At 36.9% G+C, this 20,783-nt stretch overlaps 1 protein-coding gene across 1 annotated transcript in view; it reads left to right on the top strand.

Moving 5' to 3' along the window:
- Dnah12 (dynein axonemal heavy chain 12) overlaps window positions 1-20,783 on the top strand; it is a 262,207-nt gene that overhangs the window by 208,699 nt on the left and 32,725 nt on the right. The window contains exon 59 of the mRNA XM_077795643.1: window positions 442-582. Within this exon, the coding sequence (XP_077651769.1) occupies window positions 442-582 (141 nt within the window). The remainder of the gene's footprint in view (window positions 1-441; window positions 583-20,783) is intronic.

The following is a 20,783-nucleotide window of genomic DNA, read 5'->3' as shown; positions in this document are numbered from 1 at the left end:
TCTATTAGTAAGGGAAATGTAAGAGGTAGGGAGGGAAATAGGTATATTTATAAAAGTTACTTAGAATTTTGAAAACACAAAGATGGTATGAAACATACTTTTTTTTCACAGAATGGTACTTCATTTTAAAAAACTATTTTGAAATACAGATTCACAAGAAGTTATAAACCACATATACACACAAAGTATAGGGAGGCCCCATGTGCTTTTTCACTGTTTCTCTGATGGTAACCTGTTACATAACTATATTCCAATATTGCATACAAGAGATTAATTTTGGTGCAATTCATAGAGCTTATTCATATTTCACTAGTTTTATATTCATTTGTATGTGTGATTTCAAATGCCTTTCATAGTGAATATTTTGATAAATATGTTAATTCTACTTATTTTTACTTAGGTTTGCTTGACAATATGTTTTCCTTTTCTTTAACCTTTTAGTAATAAATCCAAAATTTTGGAAAAGCGTCTACGATATCTAAACGACCACTTCACATACAACTTATATTGTAATATATGCCGATCACTATTTGAGAAGGACAAACTATTATTTTCCTTTTTATTATGTGCTAATCTTCTCCTGTAAGTTACTTGCTTCTTCTTAATTTACTAATTTTAAAACCCTAATTTGAAAATTTAATGTGTAAAGATGGCTTCTCAGAGAAGGATATAGTATTTTGCTTGATCTAATTCTTGATTTTAATTATACCCTTCACTGATAACAATGTCTTCTACAGTAGTATTAGTGTTCAGATGTTTATTTGATTTTTAAATTTTGTATAATACGTAGATAGTTACAAAAGTTAATAAATAACCCACTAAATTCTTACACAGGGAAAATTGGGTCAAGAAGTAGAACATTCCCATCATCTCTGAAATGCCTCTGTGCTCCTTAGTTGCCACCCTCATGCTTTCTCCAAAGATAACTATTATCCTCAAGGATAACAAAATAACTAGATGAAATTTCGATTGAGATTGTGGTGAAATGATATCAAGTCAGGAGGAGCTGTACCTTGGCAGTATTGATATTTCCTATCTGTGTAAATGGAATATCTCTTCATTTATTTAGATTTTTTATGTCTTTCATCAGAGTTTTGTAGTTGTCCTCTATCTTATACATATTTTAATAATTTTATGCTTAAATATTTTACTTTTGGTGCTAATGTAATTAGTAATTGCTTTTTATTTCAAATTCTGTGTTCATTGCTAGCATATAAAAAATCAGTTGACCTTTATATGTTAACCTTACATCCTGAAGTATCGGTGTAAGTATTTTTAGTTCTAGGATTTTGTTGCTGTTATTGAATTCTGTAGAATATTCTACACAGTCATATCATCTATGAGCAAAGATTTATTTCTTCCTTACAAATTTGTGTAACTTTCTTTTTTATTGCATTAACTACTACTTCCAATACAGTATTGAATACGAATGGTGAAAGTAGACCATTATTCCTGATTTTAGTGGAAAAACACCTAAATTTTCACTACTTAGTGTGTGTTATTGTTTGGGTTTGAAATGCTTCTCAAAGACCCATGTGTTGGGATCTTGGTCCCCAATGCAGCAATGTTCAGAGATAGGGCTTTTAGGAAATCATTGGATCTTGAGACCTAACATTATCGTATAATCTATCCTCCAGTGGATTCATAATTCAAGTGGACTATTGGGAAGGAGATGGTAGAAACCAAACCATAGGAGGTGGAACCTAGTTAAAGGGTATGGGTCCTTGGGGTGTCCATTTGGGGACTATATTTGTCCTTGGCTCTTTCTTCTCTTTGTCTACTTCCTGGTTGCCACAAGATAAGCAGTTTCACTCTGCTGTAACTTTCCACCATGATGTTCTGCCTCACCACAGGCCCAAAGACAATGGAGCCAGCTATCCATGGATTGAAACCTCTGAAAATTGTGTGCCAAAGTAAATCTTTCTTCCTCTAAGTTGATTTTCCCAGGTATTTTGTTATAGTGACCAAAAGCTGACTAATTCTGTGTAATCCTAGCTACAATTTTGTATACAATCTTCATTCATCAAGTTGAGGAAGTTCCTCTATGTTCATAAATTATTAAGAGTTTTCATCATGGATTAGGTGTTTGAGTTTGTCAGATGCTTTGTGTACATCTGTTGATTTGATCACATTCTTTTACTTCTTTATTTTGCTATAGTGAATCATATTTAGTGATTTCTTAATATTGAATCAGACCTGCATACCTGGAATAAATTCCACTTAGTTGCAGTATATAATTTTTGAACGGTATATTTTTTAATCTTATTGTATTTTTTAATACCTTTATTTATTTTTATGTGGTGCTGAGGATCAAACCTTGTGCCTCACACATGCTAGGCAAGCAATCTACCTCTGAGCTACAATTACAATTCCCTGCAATATATAATTTTTTCTGTACATTATTGGGATTGATTTGCTAATATTTTATTGATAATTTTTTCATCTAAGTTTATGAGAGGTATTTGTTCATGAGATATTAGTCTGTTGTTTTTCTTTCTTGTAGTGTTTTGCCTGATTTTGCTATTAGGTAATTACCCTCATAAATCAAATTAGGAAGTTTTCCTTCTGCTGTTTTCTGAAGACATTAATTTCTTCCTAAATATGTAGTAGAATTCTCCACTGATCATATCTTTGCCTGGTACTTTTTAAGTATTGCTTTAATCTTTTTAATATAAGTCTATTCATATTATCTACTTCTTTTTGTGAGTCTTGGCAGATTGTTATGTCTTTCTGACTATGTAATACCCCTCTTTATGCCCAGTAATTTTTCTTGCTTTGAAATCTTCATGGTCTGAATATAGCTATTCTTGTTTTTTTTTTATTACTCTTAGTTTGGTATATCTTTCTACATCCTTTATTTTTTAATTTGTCTGTGTCTTTATGTATTTAAAGTGGATTTTATAGACAATATATAGTTGAGTCTTGTTTTTGATCCACTGTGACAATTTTTCAGTTGATATTTTATTTATTTATTTTTAATTTTATTGGTTCTTTTTTGTGATACATGACAGTAAAGTCCATTTTTACATAATCATACAAGCATGGAATATATCTTGTTCTAATTCAGACCCCAGTACCTCTCCTTTCCTTTCCTTCTCCCCACCCCTGCTTCCTTTCCTCTATTGATCTTTCTGCCATTTACCCAGTTATTTTTTAATAAATTTCTTGTGGATGCAATGGTGGTGAGATTCATTGTTGTATATTCCTGTATTTACACAGGAAAGTTATGTCAAATTTATTCCACTTTCTTTCCTTTTCCTATCCCCTCTCCCTTCCCTCCATTCACCTTTGTTCACTCCTCTGAACTTCTGTTCTTTCCCCTTACCCCCCAGTTGTGGGTTAGTGTCCACATATAAGAGAAAACATTGGCCATTAGCTTTTTGGGGAGGGGTGATTATTTCACTTAGCATGACAGTCTCCAAATCCTTCCATTTACCAGCAAATGACATAAAGTCATTCTTCTTTTTGGCTGAGTAATACTTCATTGTGTGTATATGTGTATGTATGTATATATATATATATATATATATACACACACATTTTCTTTATCCATTCATTTGTTGAAGGGCGCCTAGTTTGGCTCCATAACTTAGCTATTGTCCACTGTGCTGCTATAAACATTGATGTGGCTGCATCACTGCAGTATGCTGATTTTTAACTCCAAAGAGTTGGCTAACTAGGTCAAATGATGGTTCCATTCCTAATTTTTTGAGAAATTTCCATACTGCTTTCCAGAGGAGTTACACCAATTTGCAGTCTCACCAAAAATATATAAGTGTACCATTTTTTCACATCCTTGCCAGCATTTATTGTTACTTGTATTCTTGACAATTGTCATTCTGATTGGAGTGAGATGAACTCTGGATGTGGTTCCAATTTGCATTTCTCTAATTGCTAGATATGTTGAACATTTTTTCATATATTTGTTGGCAGTTCATATTTCTTCTGAGAAGTATTCCTTTGCCCATTTATTGTTTGGGTTATTTGTTTTCTTGGTGTTAAGTTTTTTGAGTTCTTTGTATATCATGGATATTGACACCCTATCTGAGGTGCAGGAAGCAAAGGTTTTCTCCCATTCTGTAGCCTCCCTCTTCATGTTCTTATTTCTTTTGCTATGAAGAAGTTTGTTAATTTGATGCAATTCCATTTATTGATTTTTTTTATTTTACTACTTGTGCTTTAGGACTCTTCTTAAGGTCAGGTCCTGAGCTGTTATGTTGAAGTGTTGGGCCTACATTCTCTTCTACCAGGTGCAGAGTTTCTGATCTAATTCGTATGTCTTTGATCTACTTTGAATTGATTTTTGTACAGGCTAAGAGATAAGGGGTTAAATTTCATTCTACTACTATAGATTTCCAGTTTTTCCTCCACCATTTGTTGAAGGGACTCCTTTCTCCAATGTATGTTTTTGGTACCTCAGTCTAGTACGATATATTTATGTAGGTTTGTTTCTGTGTCACTTATTGTATTCTATTGGTTTTTATGCCTGTTTTAGTGCCAATACCGTGCTGTTTTTATTACTATATAAATTAAGGGTTTGTATTGTAATGCCTCTTGCTTCACTTTTCACACTGAGGATTGCTTTAGCTATTCTGGGCCTCTGATTTTTCCAAATGAATTTCATGACTGCTTCTATGAAGAACATTATTGGGATTTTGATGGGAATTGCATTGAATCTATAGCACTTTGGTTAGTACGGCCATTTTGACAATATTAATTCTGCCTATCGAAGAACATGGGAGATCTTTCCATATTCTAAAGTCTTCTTTAATTTCTTTCTTTAGTTTCCTTTAGTTTTCATTATAGAGGTCCTTCACCTCTTTCATTTGATTGATTCTCTCATATTTTTTGAGGCTATTGTTAATGGGATAGTTTTCCTAATTTTTCTTTCAGCTGAAAGAGTATAGGAACATCATTGAAGTATAGGAACATGATTTATTTATGGGTGTTGATTTCATATCCTGCTAATTTGCTGAATTTATTTATGAGTTCTTGAAGTTTTCTGGTAGAGTTTTTGGTCTTCTAAATATAGGATCATGTCATCAGCAAAAAAAAAGATAGTTTGAGCTCTTCTCTTTCTATTCATATCCCTGCCCATGGACATTGCTGTACCAGGCTTCCTGGGCTTAGTCCATGAGCATATTCACGCCTGCCCACCACCTGTTCAAATTCCTGACCCACTTCAGCTGGTCCTTTGAACCTCCACACTCAAAGAGAGGAGGGAGCTGAGCTCTCCTTCACCTATCTGACTGGTATTCCCCTAGTTAAAACACTTTCCATGCCTGTTTTGCTCATGCTCTGCTAGGCACAGCCTAAGTCATGTGGCATGTGCTTGTCAGGACCATGTATCTGTCCCAGCTCAGATCTCTCTGTTCTCCGATAGTAGCTACTAAAATGCAGTCACCTCAAGATGGTTTCTGCCTCAGCTCTCCATGGACAGTTGTACCAGTGTACCGTGTACTGCAGCTTCTGGATCAGCCTAGGGCAGACTGCCCCTCCAGTCTCAGGACTTTCCACACTAAATCTGTCCATTGTATTTCTCTGTGTTTTCCTTTCCTCATGCTGTGGAGCACTGCTACTGCTTTGCTGCTGTTTCTGCTACCAGCCTGGCTCCAATATGGTCTTTTTTCTTAGTTGACCATACCTAACTTTCTAAGTCTCAAAGGCATCCTGACTGTCCTACATTGAATTTTAGTGAAATCTCTTTTTACCCATCTTCCAGAGAAGCAGTATTTCCACTGCTTGAATCCTGGGTCACAGAGTTACAAGAAATATAGCCTTCCTCCAACCCCCTATCTTACTTTTCCCCAAGGTGGTATTTTAAACCATTAATGTTTAAATTGATATTGGTATAATTAGATTAATGTCTCATATGTGTTACTATTTTCTATTCATTGTCTTCATTCTTTGTTGTCATTCTTGTCTTCATTTCTTTTCCAACCTTCTCTGGTAAGAAAAGTATTTTGTATAATTGAGTATTTTATATAATTCCATTTTTTCTTATCAATTAAATTTACATTATTATTATTAACATTATCATCAGATATTAATTGTACACATTAATGATTTTTCACTGTTGCATATTCATACATGTATATATCAAGCTTTGATCATGTTCCCCTTCTGTTCTCCTACCTTCTCTGGCCATCCCTTCTTCCCTCCCCTGACTCTTTTTCTAGACTATAATAGTCCCTGTTCTACTTTCAGGATGCCTTTGGTTTTGCTTTTTTGTTTTGTGAAACAAAACAAAAAATGTAATATTTGTCTTTCTGTGAGTGGCTTATTTCACTTAACATGATGTCTTCATGTTTTATCCATTTTCCTGCAAATAGCAGAATTTCATTCTTCTTTATGTCTAAATAATACTCCATTGTATACATATACCATACTTTCCCTATCCATTCATCTGTTGGCAGGTACCTAGGGTGATTCCATATCATGGTTATTGTAAATAGTACTACAATTAACATGACAGATTCAATGAGATCCCTATGGAAATATCAATTGCATTCTTCACAGAACTAGAAAAAAACAATTATAAAAGCCAGGTACAGTGGCACACACCAGTAATCTCAGTGACTCAGAAGGCTGAGGCAAGAGGATTGCAAGTTTGAGACGAGCCTCAGCAACTTAGTAGGGCCCTAAGAAATTAGTGAGACCCTATCTCAAAAATTAAAAAAAAAAAAATGAGAAGAAGGCTGGGGATGTAGTTCAATAGTAGAGCAATTGCCTGGCATGTATTCGATCCTAGGTTCAATTCCCAGTACAAAACAAACAAACAAAAAACCCTGATATTCATATAGAAACACAAAAGACTCTGAGTAACCAAAGCATTCCTAAGCAAAAAGAACAATCAATGCCAGAGACAACATAATAACCTCATTTTAAAACATACTACAGAGCCATAGTATCAAAAAAAGCATTCTGTTGGCATAAAAGCAAACCTATAGACCAGTGGAGCAGAATAAATCTAAAAATACATCCACACATCTTTAGCCAACTATTTATTTATTTATTTATTTATTTATTTATTTATTTTATTAGTTACACATGACAGTACAGTGATTCAACTAATTCTTTTTGACACAAAGGTGTCAAAAAATGTATATTGGAGGGATCCATCATGGTGGCCGGCGAGGAAGCAGCGATTCCAACGTCTCCACTTTAACGGGATAAGAAAGACCCACCTGAACAGATGCAGCCTAACTGCCTTAAGAGGAGAGCAGCTGTGAACTGGTAGGTTTATTGGAAGCGACAGTTCGTCCCAGAGAAGTGGATCTTGGACAGCCTCTCGGGCACAGAGGTATAGTCCCCCAGCCATCAGCCGCTCGGCAAGCGGCTCCCCCGGGAGGCCTAGAGCTCGCTCTGGGAACAGCCACTTCACCTGCCCGGTTCCTAATCACGCGGCAACAGTTAACCGGCTCCACAGGTGGCCCAGCGGCGGGTACAGAAGTCGAGCCCTGAGGCCAGCGGCCACTTTTGCAAGCGGCTGACACCGAGGGGTTTGGCCCGCCCCGCCAGAAACGGCAGTCAGCCTCCGCCATCAGGGCTTCCCTGGGAGGCACAGAACTCGCTCTGGGAGCAGCAGCCTCACCTGCCCGGCTCCTAACCACGCGGCCAGTTCCTAGCCACGCGACCACAGCTACCTGGCTCCACTGGTGGCCCCGCGGCGGGTGCAGAAGTCGGGTCCTGAAACCAGCGGCCTCTTTTGCAAGCGGCTGACACCCGAGCGGTTTAGCCCGCCCCGCCCGAACCGGCAGTCAGCCTCCGCCATCAGGGCTCCCCTGGGAGGCCTAGAGCTCGCTCTGGGAGCAGCCACTTCACCTGCCTGAGTCCTAACCACGTGGCCACAGCTACCTGGCTCCACAAGTGGCCCCACGGAGGGTGCAGAAGTCGAGTCCTGAGGCCAGCGGCCACTTTTGCAAGCGGCTGACACCCGAGCGGTTTGGCCCGCCCCACCCGAACTGGCAGTCAGCCTCCGCCATCAGGGCTCCCCTGGGAGGCACAACCTCATTTGGTGTAGGGGCTGTGCAGACCTGCCATCTGAGCAAGCAGGGCAGGCAGACCTGCGGCCCACTGGAAAGACAGGCCAAGTAGCTTGCCAGCGTGGTGGACACGCAACACCGAGGCAGTCACGTCACACTGGTTGGAGTGGGGGTGGAGCAGAGTCGCCGCCCGGGTCCAGAGGGGGCTCAGCGACCCGTTGGAGAGGTAGTCAGGTACCCCCATTGGGAGTGGGGGCTGTGCAGAACTGCGACCCACCAGCCTAGAGGCCTGCCAGCGCGGTAGACACGTCACACCAATTGGAGTGGGGACCCAGCAGAGCCGCCACCCACATCCAGACCAGGACCAACGACCCCAGGGCGTGGTAGTTACGTCACCACAATTGGAGTGGGGGCAGAGCAGAGCCGCCACCCGTGCCCGCAGGGGGGGCAGACCTGCGACCGATTAGCGGGGTAGACAGATCACCCTAATTAGAGGAGAAGCAGAGCCATTACCCGCCCTGCAAGGGAGACTTCCCAACTATACAAGAGCAATATAAATAAATAGGGGGTAAAAATCAAAAACACAACAGTTGCACCAAGCAGAAAGAAACGCGAGCAGTATGAAAAGACAAGGAAAGAAAGGACCACAAGCAATGCAGGTCAACTCAACTTTAGAAGAGGTAATAGCTGCAACAGATGGAATGTCAGATAAAGAGTTGAGGATATATATGCTTCAGATGATCTGGAGTCTCAAGGAAGACATGAGACAGCAAAATCAGACAATGAAAGATCACATCGACAAACAAATCCAGGAAGTAAAAGATCAATTTCACAGGGAGATAGAGGTAATAAAAAACAAACAAATTGAAATCCTAGAAATGCAGGAAACAGTAAACCAACTTAAAAACTCAGTTGAGAATACTACCAGCAGAGTAGATCACTTAGAAGAGAGAACATCAGACAATGAAGACAAAGTATTTCAACTGGAAAAGAACATAGGCAGCTCAGCAAGACTGCTAAGAAACCATGAGCAGAACATCCAAGAATTATGGGACAATATCAAAAGACCAAATTTAAGAGTCATTGGGATACAGGAAGGCACAGAGCTCCATACCAAAGGAATAAACAGTCTATTCAGTGAAATAATACGAGGAAACTTCCCAGACTTGAAGAATGAGACAGAATCCCAAATCCTAGAAGCCTACAGGACGCCAAATGTGCAAAATCATAAGAGATCCACACCTAGACACATTATAATGAAGATGTCCAACATACAGAATAAGGAGAGAATTTTAAAAGCTGCAAGAGAAAGAAAGCAGATTACATTTAGGGGTAAAACAATCAGGATAACAGCTGATCTCTCAACACAGACTCTGAAAGCTAGAAGATCCTGGAATAACATATTTCAAACTCTGAAAGAAAATGGGTTCCAACCAAGAATCGTGTATCTGGCGAAATTAAGCTTCAGGATAGAAGATGAAATTAAAACCTTCCACAATAAACAAAAGTTAAAAGAATTCACAGCTAGAAAACCATCTCTTCAAAAAATCCTTGGCAAAACATTACAGGAAGAGGAAATGGAAAATAACATTGAAAACCAACAATGGGAGGTAGGACAGTAAAGGGGGGAGAGTAGTCAAAGTGGATAATAAATCAGGTTTAGTAATATCAATAAACAAATATGGCTAGAAGAACAAACCAGATCTCAATAATAACCCTAAATGTTAATGGCTTAAATTCACCAATCAAGAGACACAGGCTAGTAGAATGGATCACAAAACAAGACCCAACAATATGCTGCCTACAGGAGACGCATCTGATAGGAAAAGATATTCATAGACTGAAGGTGAAAGGTTGGGAAAAATCATACCACTCATATGGACTGCGGAAACAAGCAGGAGTGGCCATACTCATATCTAATAAAATAGATTTCAAGACAAAGTTAATCAAAAGGGATAAAGAAGGACACTTCATACTGCTCAAGGGAACCATACACCAACAAGACATAACAATCATAAATATATATCCCCCAAATAATGGTGCAGCTTTGTTCATCAAGCAAACTCTTCTCAAGTTCAAGAGTCTAACAGAGCACCATACAATAATCATGGGAGACTTCAACACACCTCTCTCACCACAGGACAGATCTTTCAAACAAAAGTTAAATAAGGAAACTATAGAACTCAATAACACAATTAACAACCTAGACCTAATTGACATATATAGACTATACCACCCAACATCAAGTAGTTACACTTTTTTCTCAGCAGCTCATGGAACCTTCTCAAAAATAGACCATATATTATGTCACAGGGCAACTCTTAGACAATATAAAGGGGTAAAGATAATACCATGCATCTTATCTGACCACAATGGAATGAAACTGAAAATCAATGATAAAGGAAGGAAGGAAAAATCAAGCATCACTTGGAGAATGAACAATAGGTTGCTGAATGATCAATGGGTTTTAGAAGACATCAAGGAGGAAATTAAAAACTTCCTAGAGTTAAATGAAAACACAGACACAACATATCGGAATCTATGGGACACATTGAAAGCAGTTCTAAGAGGAAAATTCATTGCTTGGAGTTCATTCCTCAAAAAAAGAAAAAATCAACAAATAAATGATCTCATACTTCATCTCAAAATCCTAGAAAAAGAAGAGCAAAACAACAGCAAAAGAAGTAGAAGGCAAGAAATAATTAAAATCAGAGCTCAAATTAATGAAATTGAAACAAAAGAAACAATTGAAAAAATTGACAAAACTAAAAGTTGGTTCTTTGAAAAAATAAATAAAATTGACAGACCCTTAGCCATGCTAACGAAAAGAAGAGAGAGAACCCAAATTACTAGCATACGGGATGAAAAAGGCAATATCACAACAGACACTTCAGAAATACAGAAGATAATCAGAAATTATTTTGAATCATTATACTCCAATAAAATAGAAGATAGTGAAGGCATAGATAATATTCTTAAGTCATATAATCTGCCCAGATTGAGGCAGGAGGATATAGACAATCTAAACAGACCAATAACAATAGAGGAAATAGAAGAAACCATCAAAAGATTACCAACTAAGAAAAGCCCAGGACCGGATGGGTATACAGCAGAGTTTTACAAAACCTTTAAAGAGGAACTAACACCAATACTTTTCAAGCTATTTCAGGAAATAGAAAAAGAGGGAGAACTTCCAAATTCATTCTACGAGGCCAACATCACCCTGATTCGGAAACCAGACAAAGACACTTCAAAGAAAGAAAACTACAGACCAATATCTCTAATGAACATTGACGCAAAAATCCTCAATAAAATTCTGGCGAATCGGATTCAAATACATATCAAAAAAATTATACACCATGATCAAGTAGGATTCATCCCTGGGATGCAAGGCTGGTTCAATATACGGAAATCAATAAATGTTATTCACCACATCAATAGACTTAAAAATAAGAACCATATGATCATCTCGATTGATGCAGAAAAAGCATTCGACAAAGTACAGCATCCCTTTATGTTCAAAACTCTAGAAAAATTAGGGGTAACTGGATCATACCTCAACATTGTAAAAGCAATCTATGATAAGCCACAGGCCAGCATCATTCTGAATGGAGAAAAATTGAAGGCATTCCCTCTAAGATCTGGTACAAGACAGGGATGCCCTCTCTCACCACTTCTGTTCAACATAGTCCTCGAAACACTGGCCAGAGCAATTAGGCAGACGAAAGAAATTAAAGGCATAAAAATAGGAAAGGAAGAACTTAAATTATCACTATTTGCAGATGATATGATTCTATACCTAGCAGACCCAAAAGGGTCTACAAAGAAGCTATTAGAGCTAATAAATGAATTCAGCAAAGTGGCAGGATATAAGATCAACACGCATAAATCAAAGGCATTCCTGTATATGAGTGACAAATCCTCTGAAAAGGAAATGAGGACAACTACTCCATTCACAATATCCCCCCAAAAAATAAAATACTTGGGAATCAACCTAACAAAAGAGGTGAAAGATTTATACAATGAAAATTACAGAACCCTAAAGAAAGATATAGAAGAAGACCTGAGAAGATGGAAAAATATACCCTGCTCATGGATAGGCAGAACTAACATCATCAAAATGGCGATATTACCAAAAGTTCTCTATAAGTTCAATGCAATGCCAAGCAAAATCCCAACAGCATTTCTTGTAGAAATAGATAAAAGAATCATGAAATTCATATGGAATAATAAAAGACCCAGAATAGTAAAAACAATACTAAGCAGGAAGTGTGAATCAGGCGGTATAGCGATACCAGACTTCAAACTATACTACAGAGCAATAGTAACAAAAACAGCATGGTACTGGTACCAAAACAGGCGGGTGGACCAATGGTACAGAATAGAGGACACAGAAACCAATCCACAAAACTACAACTATCTTATATTTGATAAAGGGGCTAAAAGCATGCAATGGAGGAAGGATAGCATCTTCAACAAATGGTGCTGGGAAAACTGGAAATCCATTTGCATCAAAATGAATCTGAATCCCTATCTCTCGCCATGCACAAAAGTTAACTCAAAATGGATCAAGGAGCTTGATATTAAATCAGAGACACGGTATCTGATAGAAGAAAAAGTTGGTTATGATCTACATGCTGTGGGATCGGGCCCCAAATTCCTCAATAGGACACCCATAGCGCAAGAGTTAACAACTAGAATCAACAAATGGGACTTACTCAAACTAAAAAGTTTTTTTCTCAGCAAAAGATACAATAAGAGAGATAAATAGGGAGCCTACATCCTGGGAACAAATCTTTACTCCACACACTTCAGATAGAGCCCTAATAACCAGAATATACAAAGAACTCAAAAAATTAGACAATAAGATAACAAATAACCCAATCAATAAATGGGCCAAGGACCTGAACAGACACTTCTCAGAGGAGGACATACAATCAATCAATAAATACATGAAAAAATGCTCACCATCGTTAGCAGTCAGAGAAATGCAAATCAAAACCACCCTAAGATACCATCTCACTCCGGTAAGATTGGCAGCCATTAGGAAGTCAAACAACAATAAGTGCTGGAGAGGATGCGGGGAAAAGGGCACTCTTGTTCATTGCTGGTGGGACTGCAAACTGGTGCAGCCAATTTGGAAAGCAGTATGGAGATTTCTTGGAAAGCTGGGAATGGAACCACCATTTGACCCAGCTATTCCCCTTCTCGGTCTTTTCCCTAAAGACCTAATAAGGGCATGCTACAGGGACACTGCTACATCGATGTTCATAGCAGCTCAATTCACGATAGCAAGACTGTGGAATCAGCCTAGATGCCCTTCAATAGATGAATGGATAAAAAAAATGTGGCATTTATACACTATGGAGTATTACTCTGCATTAAAAAATGACAAAATCATAGAATTTGGAGGGAAATGGATGGCATTAGAGCAGATTATGCTAAGTGAAGCTAGTCAATCTTTAAAAAACAAATACCAAATGACTCCTTTGATATAAGGGGAGTCAACAAGGACAGGGTAGGGATGAAGAGCTTGAGAAGAAGATTTACATTAAACAGGGATGAGAGGTGGGAGGGAAAGGGAGTGAGAAGGGAAATTGCATGGAAATGGAAGGTGATCCTCAGGGTTATACAAAATGACATATAAGAGGAAAGGAGGCGTAAGACAAGATAATACAAATGGAAGTAATGATTTACAGTAGAAGGGGTAGAGAGAGAAAAGGGGAGGGGAGGGGGGATAATAGAAAATAGGACAGACAGCAGAATACATCAGACACTAGAAAGGCAATATGTCAATCAATGGAAGGGTAACTGATGTGATTCAGCAATCTGTATACGGGGTAAAATTGGGAGTTCATAACCCACTTGAACCAAACCATGTAATATGATGTATTAAGAACTATGTAATATTTTGAAAGACCAATAATAAAAAAAAATGTATATTGGAAAAAGCGTGTGGGAGACCAACCTTGCACATGGCTGGTGCTGAGGCACTCAATTGCAGAAATGTGGCAGAGCTTTCCCCACCCTTTTTGGGTTCAAGGGTCGGTGTTTCCTGCATCGGTGTGTCTTGCTACAGCCCCATGGGTGAAGCTATGCTCACCTGTTCCTTTGTAATAAAACCCCTTGCCCTGTTTAGGATAGAATCTTCCATGGAAGTGCCTTGTGTGTGTCCCCTTCTCTTACTGTGCCCTTGGGTGTGGCCTACCCAGGTGTCAGTCAACCTGCTGACAGTGGACATCATGAAGATAGACTCAGCCCCCTGAAACCTGACCCCTTGCCTCATTTGAATAGCTTCTCTTTAATAAAAGGGGTCAGTGCGTGCTCTCTGCTCTAGCTCTCTCTCTTCCTGCGGACCCTTAAGGTCAGAGGAGTGACCCCAAGCAAAAAGATATTTTTGTCTCTTGTGTGGTTATTTTGCACAGTCCAGTTAGCCCAGTTTAACTAGAGTGACCCCTGAGCCTTTTAGTCGTGAACAGAAACCCGGCAAAGCACAGCTTCTTCATCATAATGGTGCTAGAAAAACTGGATATACCCATGGAAAGGATTGAAACTAGGCCCCTCTCTCTCACTGTATACAAAAAAACAACTCAAAATGGGTTAAACTTATTTATTTATTTATTTATTTATTACTGATTGCCCTGGATTTTATAACATACTTTTACAATTAGTCTACATCTTCTTTCATTTCTTGAGTGCAACTATTTTATACCAAAGTAGTCCTCCTATCCTTTATAACATTGCTCTCATTCATTTCTCTTATCCATAAAACATAATGATAAAATGCATTGTTGCTATTATTATTTTGAACAAACTTTATCTTCTTTATTCCTTCTTCCATGCTCTTCCTTTCTTTATAGAATACTAGTTTCTTTCCCCTAAAATTTTCCATTTTCTGAAGAAATTCCTTTACATATTTGCAATCAGGCCTACCTGGGACAATTCCCTTAATTTTTGTCTGTGAGAATTAATCCTTCATTTTAAAAAATCTTATTAAAATTTTAAGGGGCTAGGGTTATGGCTCAGTGGTAGAGCGCATGCCTATCATGTATAAGGTACTTGGTTCAATTCTCAGCACTGCATATAAGTAAAGTGAATAAAATAAAGGTCCATCAATATCTAAAAAAATAAGTTTAAAAAAATAGAAAAATTTTTAAAGGATCAGTTAACTGGATACAGAGTTTTAGGTTGGTGGCTTATTTCTTTCAACACTTTAAATATTTTTGTTTGTGTAGGTTTTTTGTTGTTATAATACATTTGTGTGTGTGTTGAGAAACATTTTATTCTTATTTCAATATTTCACATGAAGGTTGCTGATCAATGAAGTATACAAGAAACAGTGCAGGATATTCAAAACGACTAGATTAGAAAGAAGTCACACATTTGTAGTTAAGGAAAAAGTTTAATCTATGATTGCTGATTTGTTCAAAGATTATAACTTCAAAAATAGATTAAGAATATAAATCAATATAATTTTTAAAAAATATTTATTTCTTTAGTTTTTAGATGGACACAGTATCTTTATTTCACATTTATGTGGTGCTGAGAACCGAACCCAGTGCCTCACGCACGCTAGGCGAAGCACTACCACTTGAGCCACATCCCCAGCCCTCAATATAATTTTAATATGTAAAATATTTACCTTAGCAAATAGGAAATCCTAAACAACATTAAGTTGACTTCTTTGGCGACAAGAGGAATATTTATTATTGAAAGTCCACTTATGACAGGTAATATGCAGGACATTTGAAGTTTTTGTCACTTTTAGTCCTAACTAAAACAGTGTTATTATTTATCTGCTTCACCAAATATGATATTAAGATTCCAAGAGGACCTTTTTCAATAAAATTTAAAATCCAGGTCCATATGACTCCATGTTTTCTACCAAGAGGTCTCATTCCTACAAGAAACACTTAGGAAGAGTTTGTAGTTGAAGAATGGGGGAGAAAATTTTTAAAACAATAGCATTGTAGGTATACTAAATGAAATTAAAGATTGGGGTGGGTTTGTCATACTTCTTTTTGTTGTTGTTGTTGTCATCCTTTTTAGTTATACATAGCAGTAGGATTCATTTGATATAACTATAAAAGCATGGAATATAATTTGCTTTAATTTAGTCCCCAGTATTTCCCCTTTCTCTCCCCTGTTCTCTTCCCTCTACTGATCTTTCTGCTGTTTACTTTTAGTTTATTTGTTTATGTAGTTTCTATTCCCAGGCATGCAAAGACTTAGAACATTTTAACTCAGTTTACCCCATTTATTTTGACATTGTTGTCATCTATATTCTGTATTTTAATCTCTATAAGATTTTTTATTATTGATAACGTAAATCATTTAAATTTACTCACATATTTGCCCTTTTGGTTGCTGTCATTTCTTTGAAGTTTTCATGTGAAGTCTGTTCTACCTGAAAACACTTTTCCAGTATTTCATTTAGTATATGTCTGCTGGTCATGAAATCTATTAGTTCTCTTGTGTGTGAAGTCATCTTATTACTTTTATTCTTAAAGTATACATTTGCTAGGTATAGAATTTTGGCACTTTAAAACTACTCATTGTTTTCTAGCTTCCATTGTTATAAATTATTTTGCCTGTGAAAATAAAGTGCTTTTTATCTCAAGGTGTTTTTAAAGTTTCTTTTTACTTAGTTTTAGTTTTTAGAGGCTTTAGTATTATGTCCCTAATATGCCTTTTTAAAATTGATGTGTAACTGTACTTAGAGAAAAAACCTCAATCTGATGAATTATAATAGTAAACAAACCCATGTAATATCACCTATACCAAGAAATAGAAATTATCTGTATTTTTCTAAAAGCCCCCTGGTGCTTTTTCCTAATCTCTACTAGTCTCTGCTTCCTCTCCAAAGAAATTACCATAGTAACATCTAAGAATGTATTTTTATTTTATTTATTCTGCTTGGAATTAAAAGGGGTTCTTGGATCTATTACTTAATATCAACTGTTTTGGAAAATAGTCATAATTTTTTCAAGTATTAATTCTGCTTCATTCTCTCTCTTTCTAGTTCTTAGACTTTCTCATCTATTCCCGGTCTCTTACCCCTCTTCTATTTTTTTAAATTCTATTGTCTCTCAAAGCTTTATTCTTTTAGTGCAATAATTCTCTCTCAGGTGTAACTAATCTGGTACTAAATCCATTTATTTAATTCTAAATTTAAATTATTGTAAAATTAAGCAAATATATGTCCATTTTTCTTACTTTGCTTTCTTATACAAAGCAATACATTATAGGTATTGAAAAGAAAGCAAGGAACCGGAAGACTGGTGAGTGAGAAATGAAAGACGGAGACCAAACACAGGTGATACACATATCTCTCCATAGACAGAGAGAGGCAAAACAGGCTTGGTGGGCTGGGGATGTGGCTCAAGTGGTAACTCGCTTGCCTGGCATATGCGGGGCACTGGGTTCGATCCTCAGCACCACATAAAAATAAAATAAAGATGTTGTGTCCACTGAAAATTGAAAAATAAATATTTAAAAAAACAGGCTTGGTGTTCAGGACTTTTATGGGGCAGGCTCAGAGATTAGAGCCAGGCGGGTCCTAATGCTGGTGGTTAAAGGTTGGGTTGGTATGAGGGAGTAGTGAGTCTTCTCAAAAATGCCCTTGGGTGAGAATGCAAAATTTTTCTTAAAATGGCAGCTGTCACTTAAGATGGCTGTCCAGATGCTAAGCAAGGACATTACAGGTATTCTCTTGTACTTTTTTCTATTAATAATATATAAGTGGAGATAATTTGATAGAGATCTCCTTTACTCTTTTAAGTTTTATCAAGCTATATCCTTTACTCTTTAAGTTTTATCAAGCTTTGTGCTGTGATGATGCTCTTTTGTTAGATTATAATTTGCATATTTATGCAATTCACCTTTTGTAAGAATCCAGTTAAAAAACTTTAGTACATTTTACTTCTGTAATCATTACTAAAATTTCATTTTAGAACATTTCTATGATCTAAAACATTTCTCTATTCCAATTTAGCAAGTTCCTGCTCTTCTTACCAGAATCAAAGATTTGGGCTACCCACTCACTGCTCAGAGGCCAACATTCAAGAAATGAGAGTTCATAGGAAGGGATCAGATGTATTCAAGGGCTGTCAAACTTAAAAAGATAGAAGGAATACCCCATAAAACTCCATCTTGGGTGGCTTAGGGTTGCAAAGGGCTCTCACGCAGAGAGAAAGGAGGAGGACAGCAAGGAGACTACCTATAGTCTTTATCATTCAGGTTGAAAGTTTCTTTTTCTCTGGTAGGAAGATTGGAAATGACCTCTACCTCCTGTGGTTAAGGTCTCAGGAGGGGCATTACAAAGGTCATTGGATAGGTGCTGGGTGCTGTAAATCTAAAGATTATTTAGTAGTTAACATCTTAGACATTTAGACTTCTCTTTATAATTTAGAATGCTGGTGGAGAAAGGGAGAGAACTTAAAAGGATTAGGGAGGAGAAGGGGGAAGTGAAAGTAGCCACCAATGATGATGATCACCCAAAAGAGCTGCCCTCTTTCACTCTTACTCCCAGCCCCAGGTAGCCAACAGTCTGCTTTCATTCTCCATAGCTTGCCCATTCTAGAATTTATTAATGAGACTTATTGTATAGTCAAGAATGTTGTCTGTCTTTAGCAATTTTCTGTATGCCCTTGAAAAGTACATTTATTTTACTATTTCTGGGTAGAATATTCTATAAATGTCAAGTAGCTCATGATGGTTTGTAAGTTTTCCATATTCTTATTTATTTTCAGTCTACTTTTACAATTATCAAGAGAGGGATTACAGTCTATAGAATTTTTTTTAATGCTCTTTTCAGTTTTGCATTGTGCTGTGATGATGCTCTTTTGTTAGATGTATAAATATTTGGAGTCATTATATCCTCTTGATAAAATAACTTGACCTCATTTATCCATGGTAATATCCTTTTCTTTTAAATTTATTTTGTCTAATGTTAGAAATCCTCAAGCTTTCTTTTGATTAGTGTTTCTATAGTTTATACTCTTCCATTTCTTTTCATCTCTTTACTTTTAAACTTTGTTTCTGTGGACAGCATGTAGTTTAAGTCCTGATTCTTTTATCTAATCTTATAATCACTATCATTGAATGAGAATGAGATTGTTTAGACCATTTACATTTAATGTGATATAGATGTGGTTATGTTTAAGCTGTCATCATAGTTTGTTTTGATTTTGTTTCTTTATTTTTTGTTTCACATTTCCTCATTTTCTGTTTTTCTTTTAATTATTTTGCATATTTAATATTTAATTATTCTTCCCCTTTGTTGATATATTAGCTATCTTTTGTTCTATTATTTCAGTGGTTTCTTTAGATTATATTATAACTTTTTATGTTATAATCTATTTTCAGTTAAAATTATACTTTATATAGTGTTAGGACTATAATCCCTTATACTTTTATAGTACATACTGTAAGTACACTTCTTTTTTTAAGGAGGGAGAGAGAGAGAGAGAGAGAGAGAGAGAGAGAGAGAGAGAGAGAGAATATCTTTTTTTGTAGATGGACACAACACAATGCCTTTATTTTTATGTGGTGTTGAGGATCGAACCCGGGTCCCACCCATGCTAGGGGAGCGCTCTACCACTGAGCCACAATCCCAGCCCCAAGTATACTTCTTACACTTCATATATGTGAAGTATAAAAATATAATAAAATTATATAGTTCATATGAAGTACAACGACTTGCAACAATATACTTTCATTTCTCCCCATGTAGCCTTATTTTTTTCATACATTTTACTTGTATGGCCTCACTGTGGGGAGTCATAATAGAGTTGGTCTGGCCACTTGCCCTGAAAAATCAAGCAGAAAAAGTAATGGTGAATTGGAAAGGAATTTATTCAGTATAGCTATCTTGCAAAGACAAGGAGTCCCAGTGTTCTGAGTTAAATAGAGAAGGGACAGAAGCTGGGCACATGAAGTATGCATAGTTAAGCAGTTTGGGTCAAAACTGTGGTCTGGTTGATAATTATCTCAGATCTGGTTCTATAAGTTCCTTCTGGCTCTGGGGATGTTGTTATCCCTTGAGAAACGATTGGTTCTCTACACTGCTTTTGCTTAGAGAGGCAGCCTCAGTTCTTGTTATAGGATAGTTTCCTCCACATAGTGGGGTAGTTTCATCATAGGTTGATCTGCCTGCAAGTCTCGCTTTTTCTGGATTCTTGAAAATATCTTAGTTACTCTTTTCTTGGTGTTTTTAATTGTGAAAGAGGTCAAGAGAGATGAGGCAAATTTAGAGATATCAACCTTGTATTTACCAAGACACTCAAGTGATTAACATGTCTACATGCAGATTTGAACAGGAATTTGACCTAAAGTTTAAGGCAACAAAAGGAGACCAATGCAATGTGAAGGCAGAGGTGTCATGCTTTTTTCCTGCTTTTAATTACCCATCAGACATCCTCAGGACCAAGTGAAGAATCAGTACTTTTTTAACAAAAGTAGGCTCAACCCCTTATTGTATGTATATTCACTGATTTTTCTCCTTCTGAATATTATGAATGTATTAGTAAACTCTAGAATTTTAGTATTCCTTTAAAGAGCTTTAAACTTTACTTTGATAGGTAGTTAAGTTACTACTGTATTATGATCTTTTAAAGACTTTTTAAAGGTTTTTTATGGCAGTTTTGAAGTAACCTTTATTCTAAAGCTAGGTTAGCATCACTACTAAGATAGCCCCTCTTGTGTCAACACTGAATTCCTCAGCTGTTCAACAAAAACTCACCTCTGCTTGGCAAGAAGTCATATCTCTCAGTAGTGTATGGTCTCTGAGAGCTATTC

This window comes from Urocitellus parryii, chromosome 3 (assembly GCF_045843805.1).
Source record: "Urocitellus parryii isolate mUroPar1 chromosome 3, mUroPar1.hap1, whole genome shotgun sequence".
NCBI lineage: Eukaryota > Metazoa > Chordata > Mammalia > Rodentia > Sciuridae > Urocitellus > Urocitellus parryii.
The sequence above is the reverse complement of the archived record's forward strand: the minus strand, read 5'-3'. Positions and strand labels throughout refer to the sequence as shown.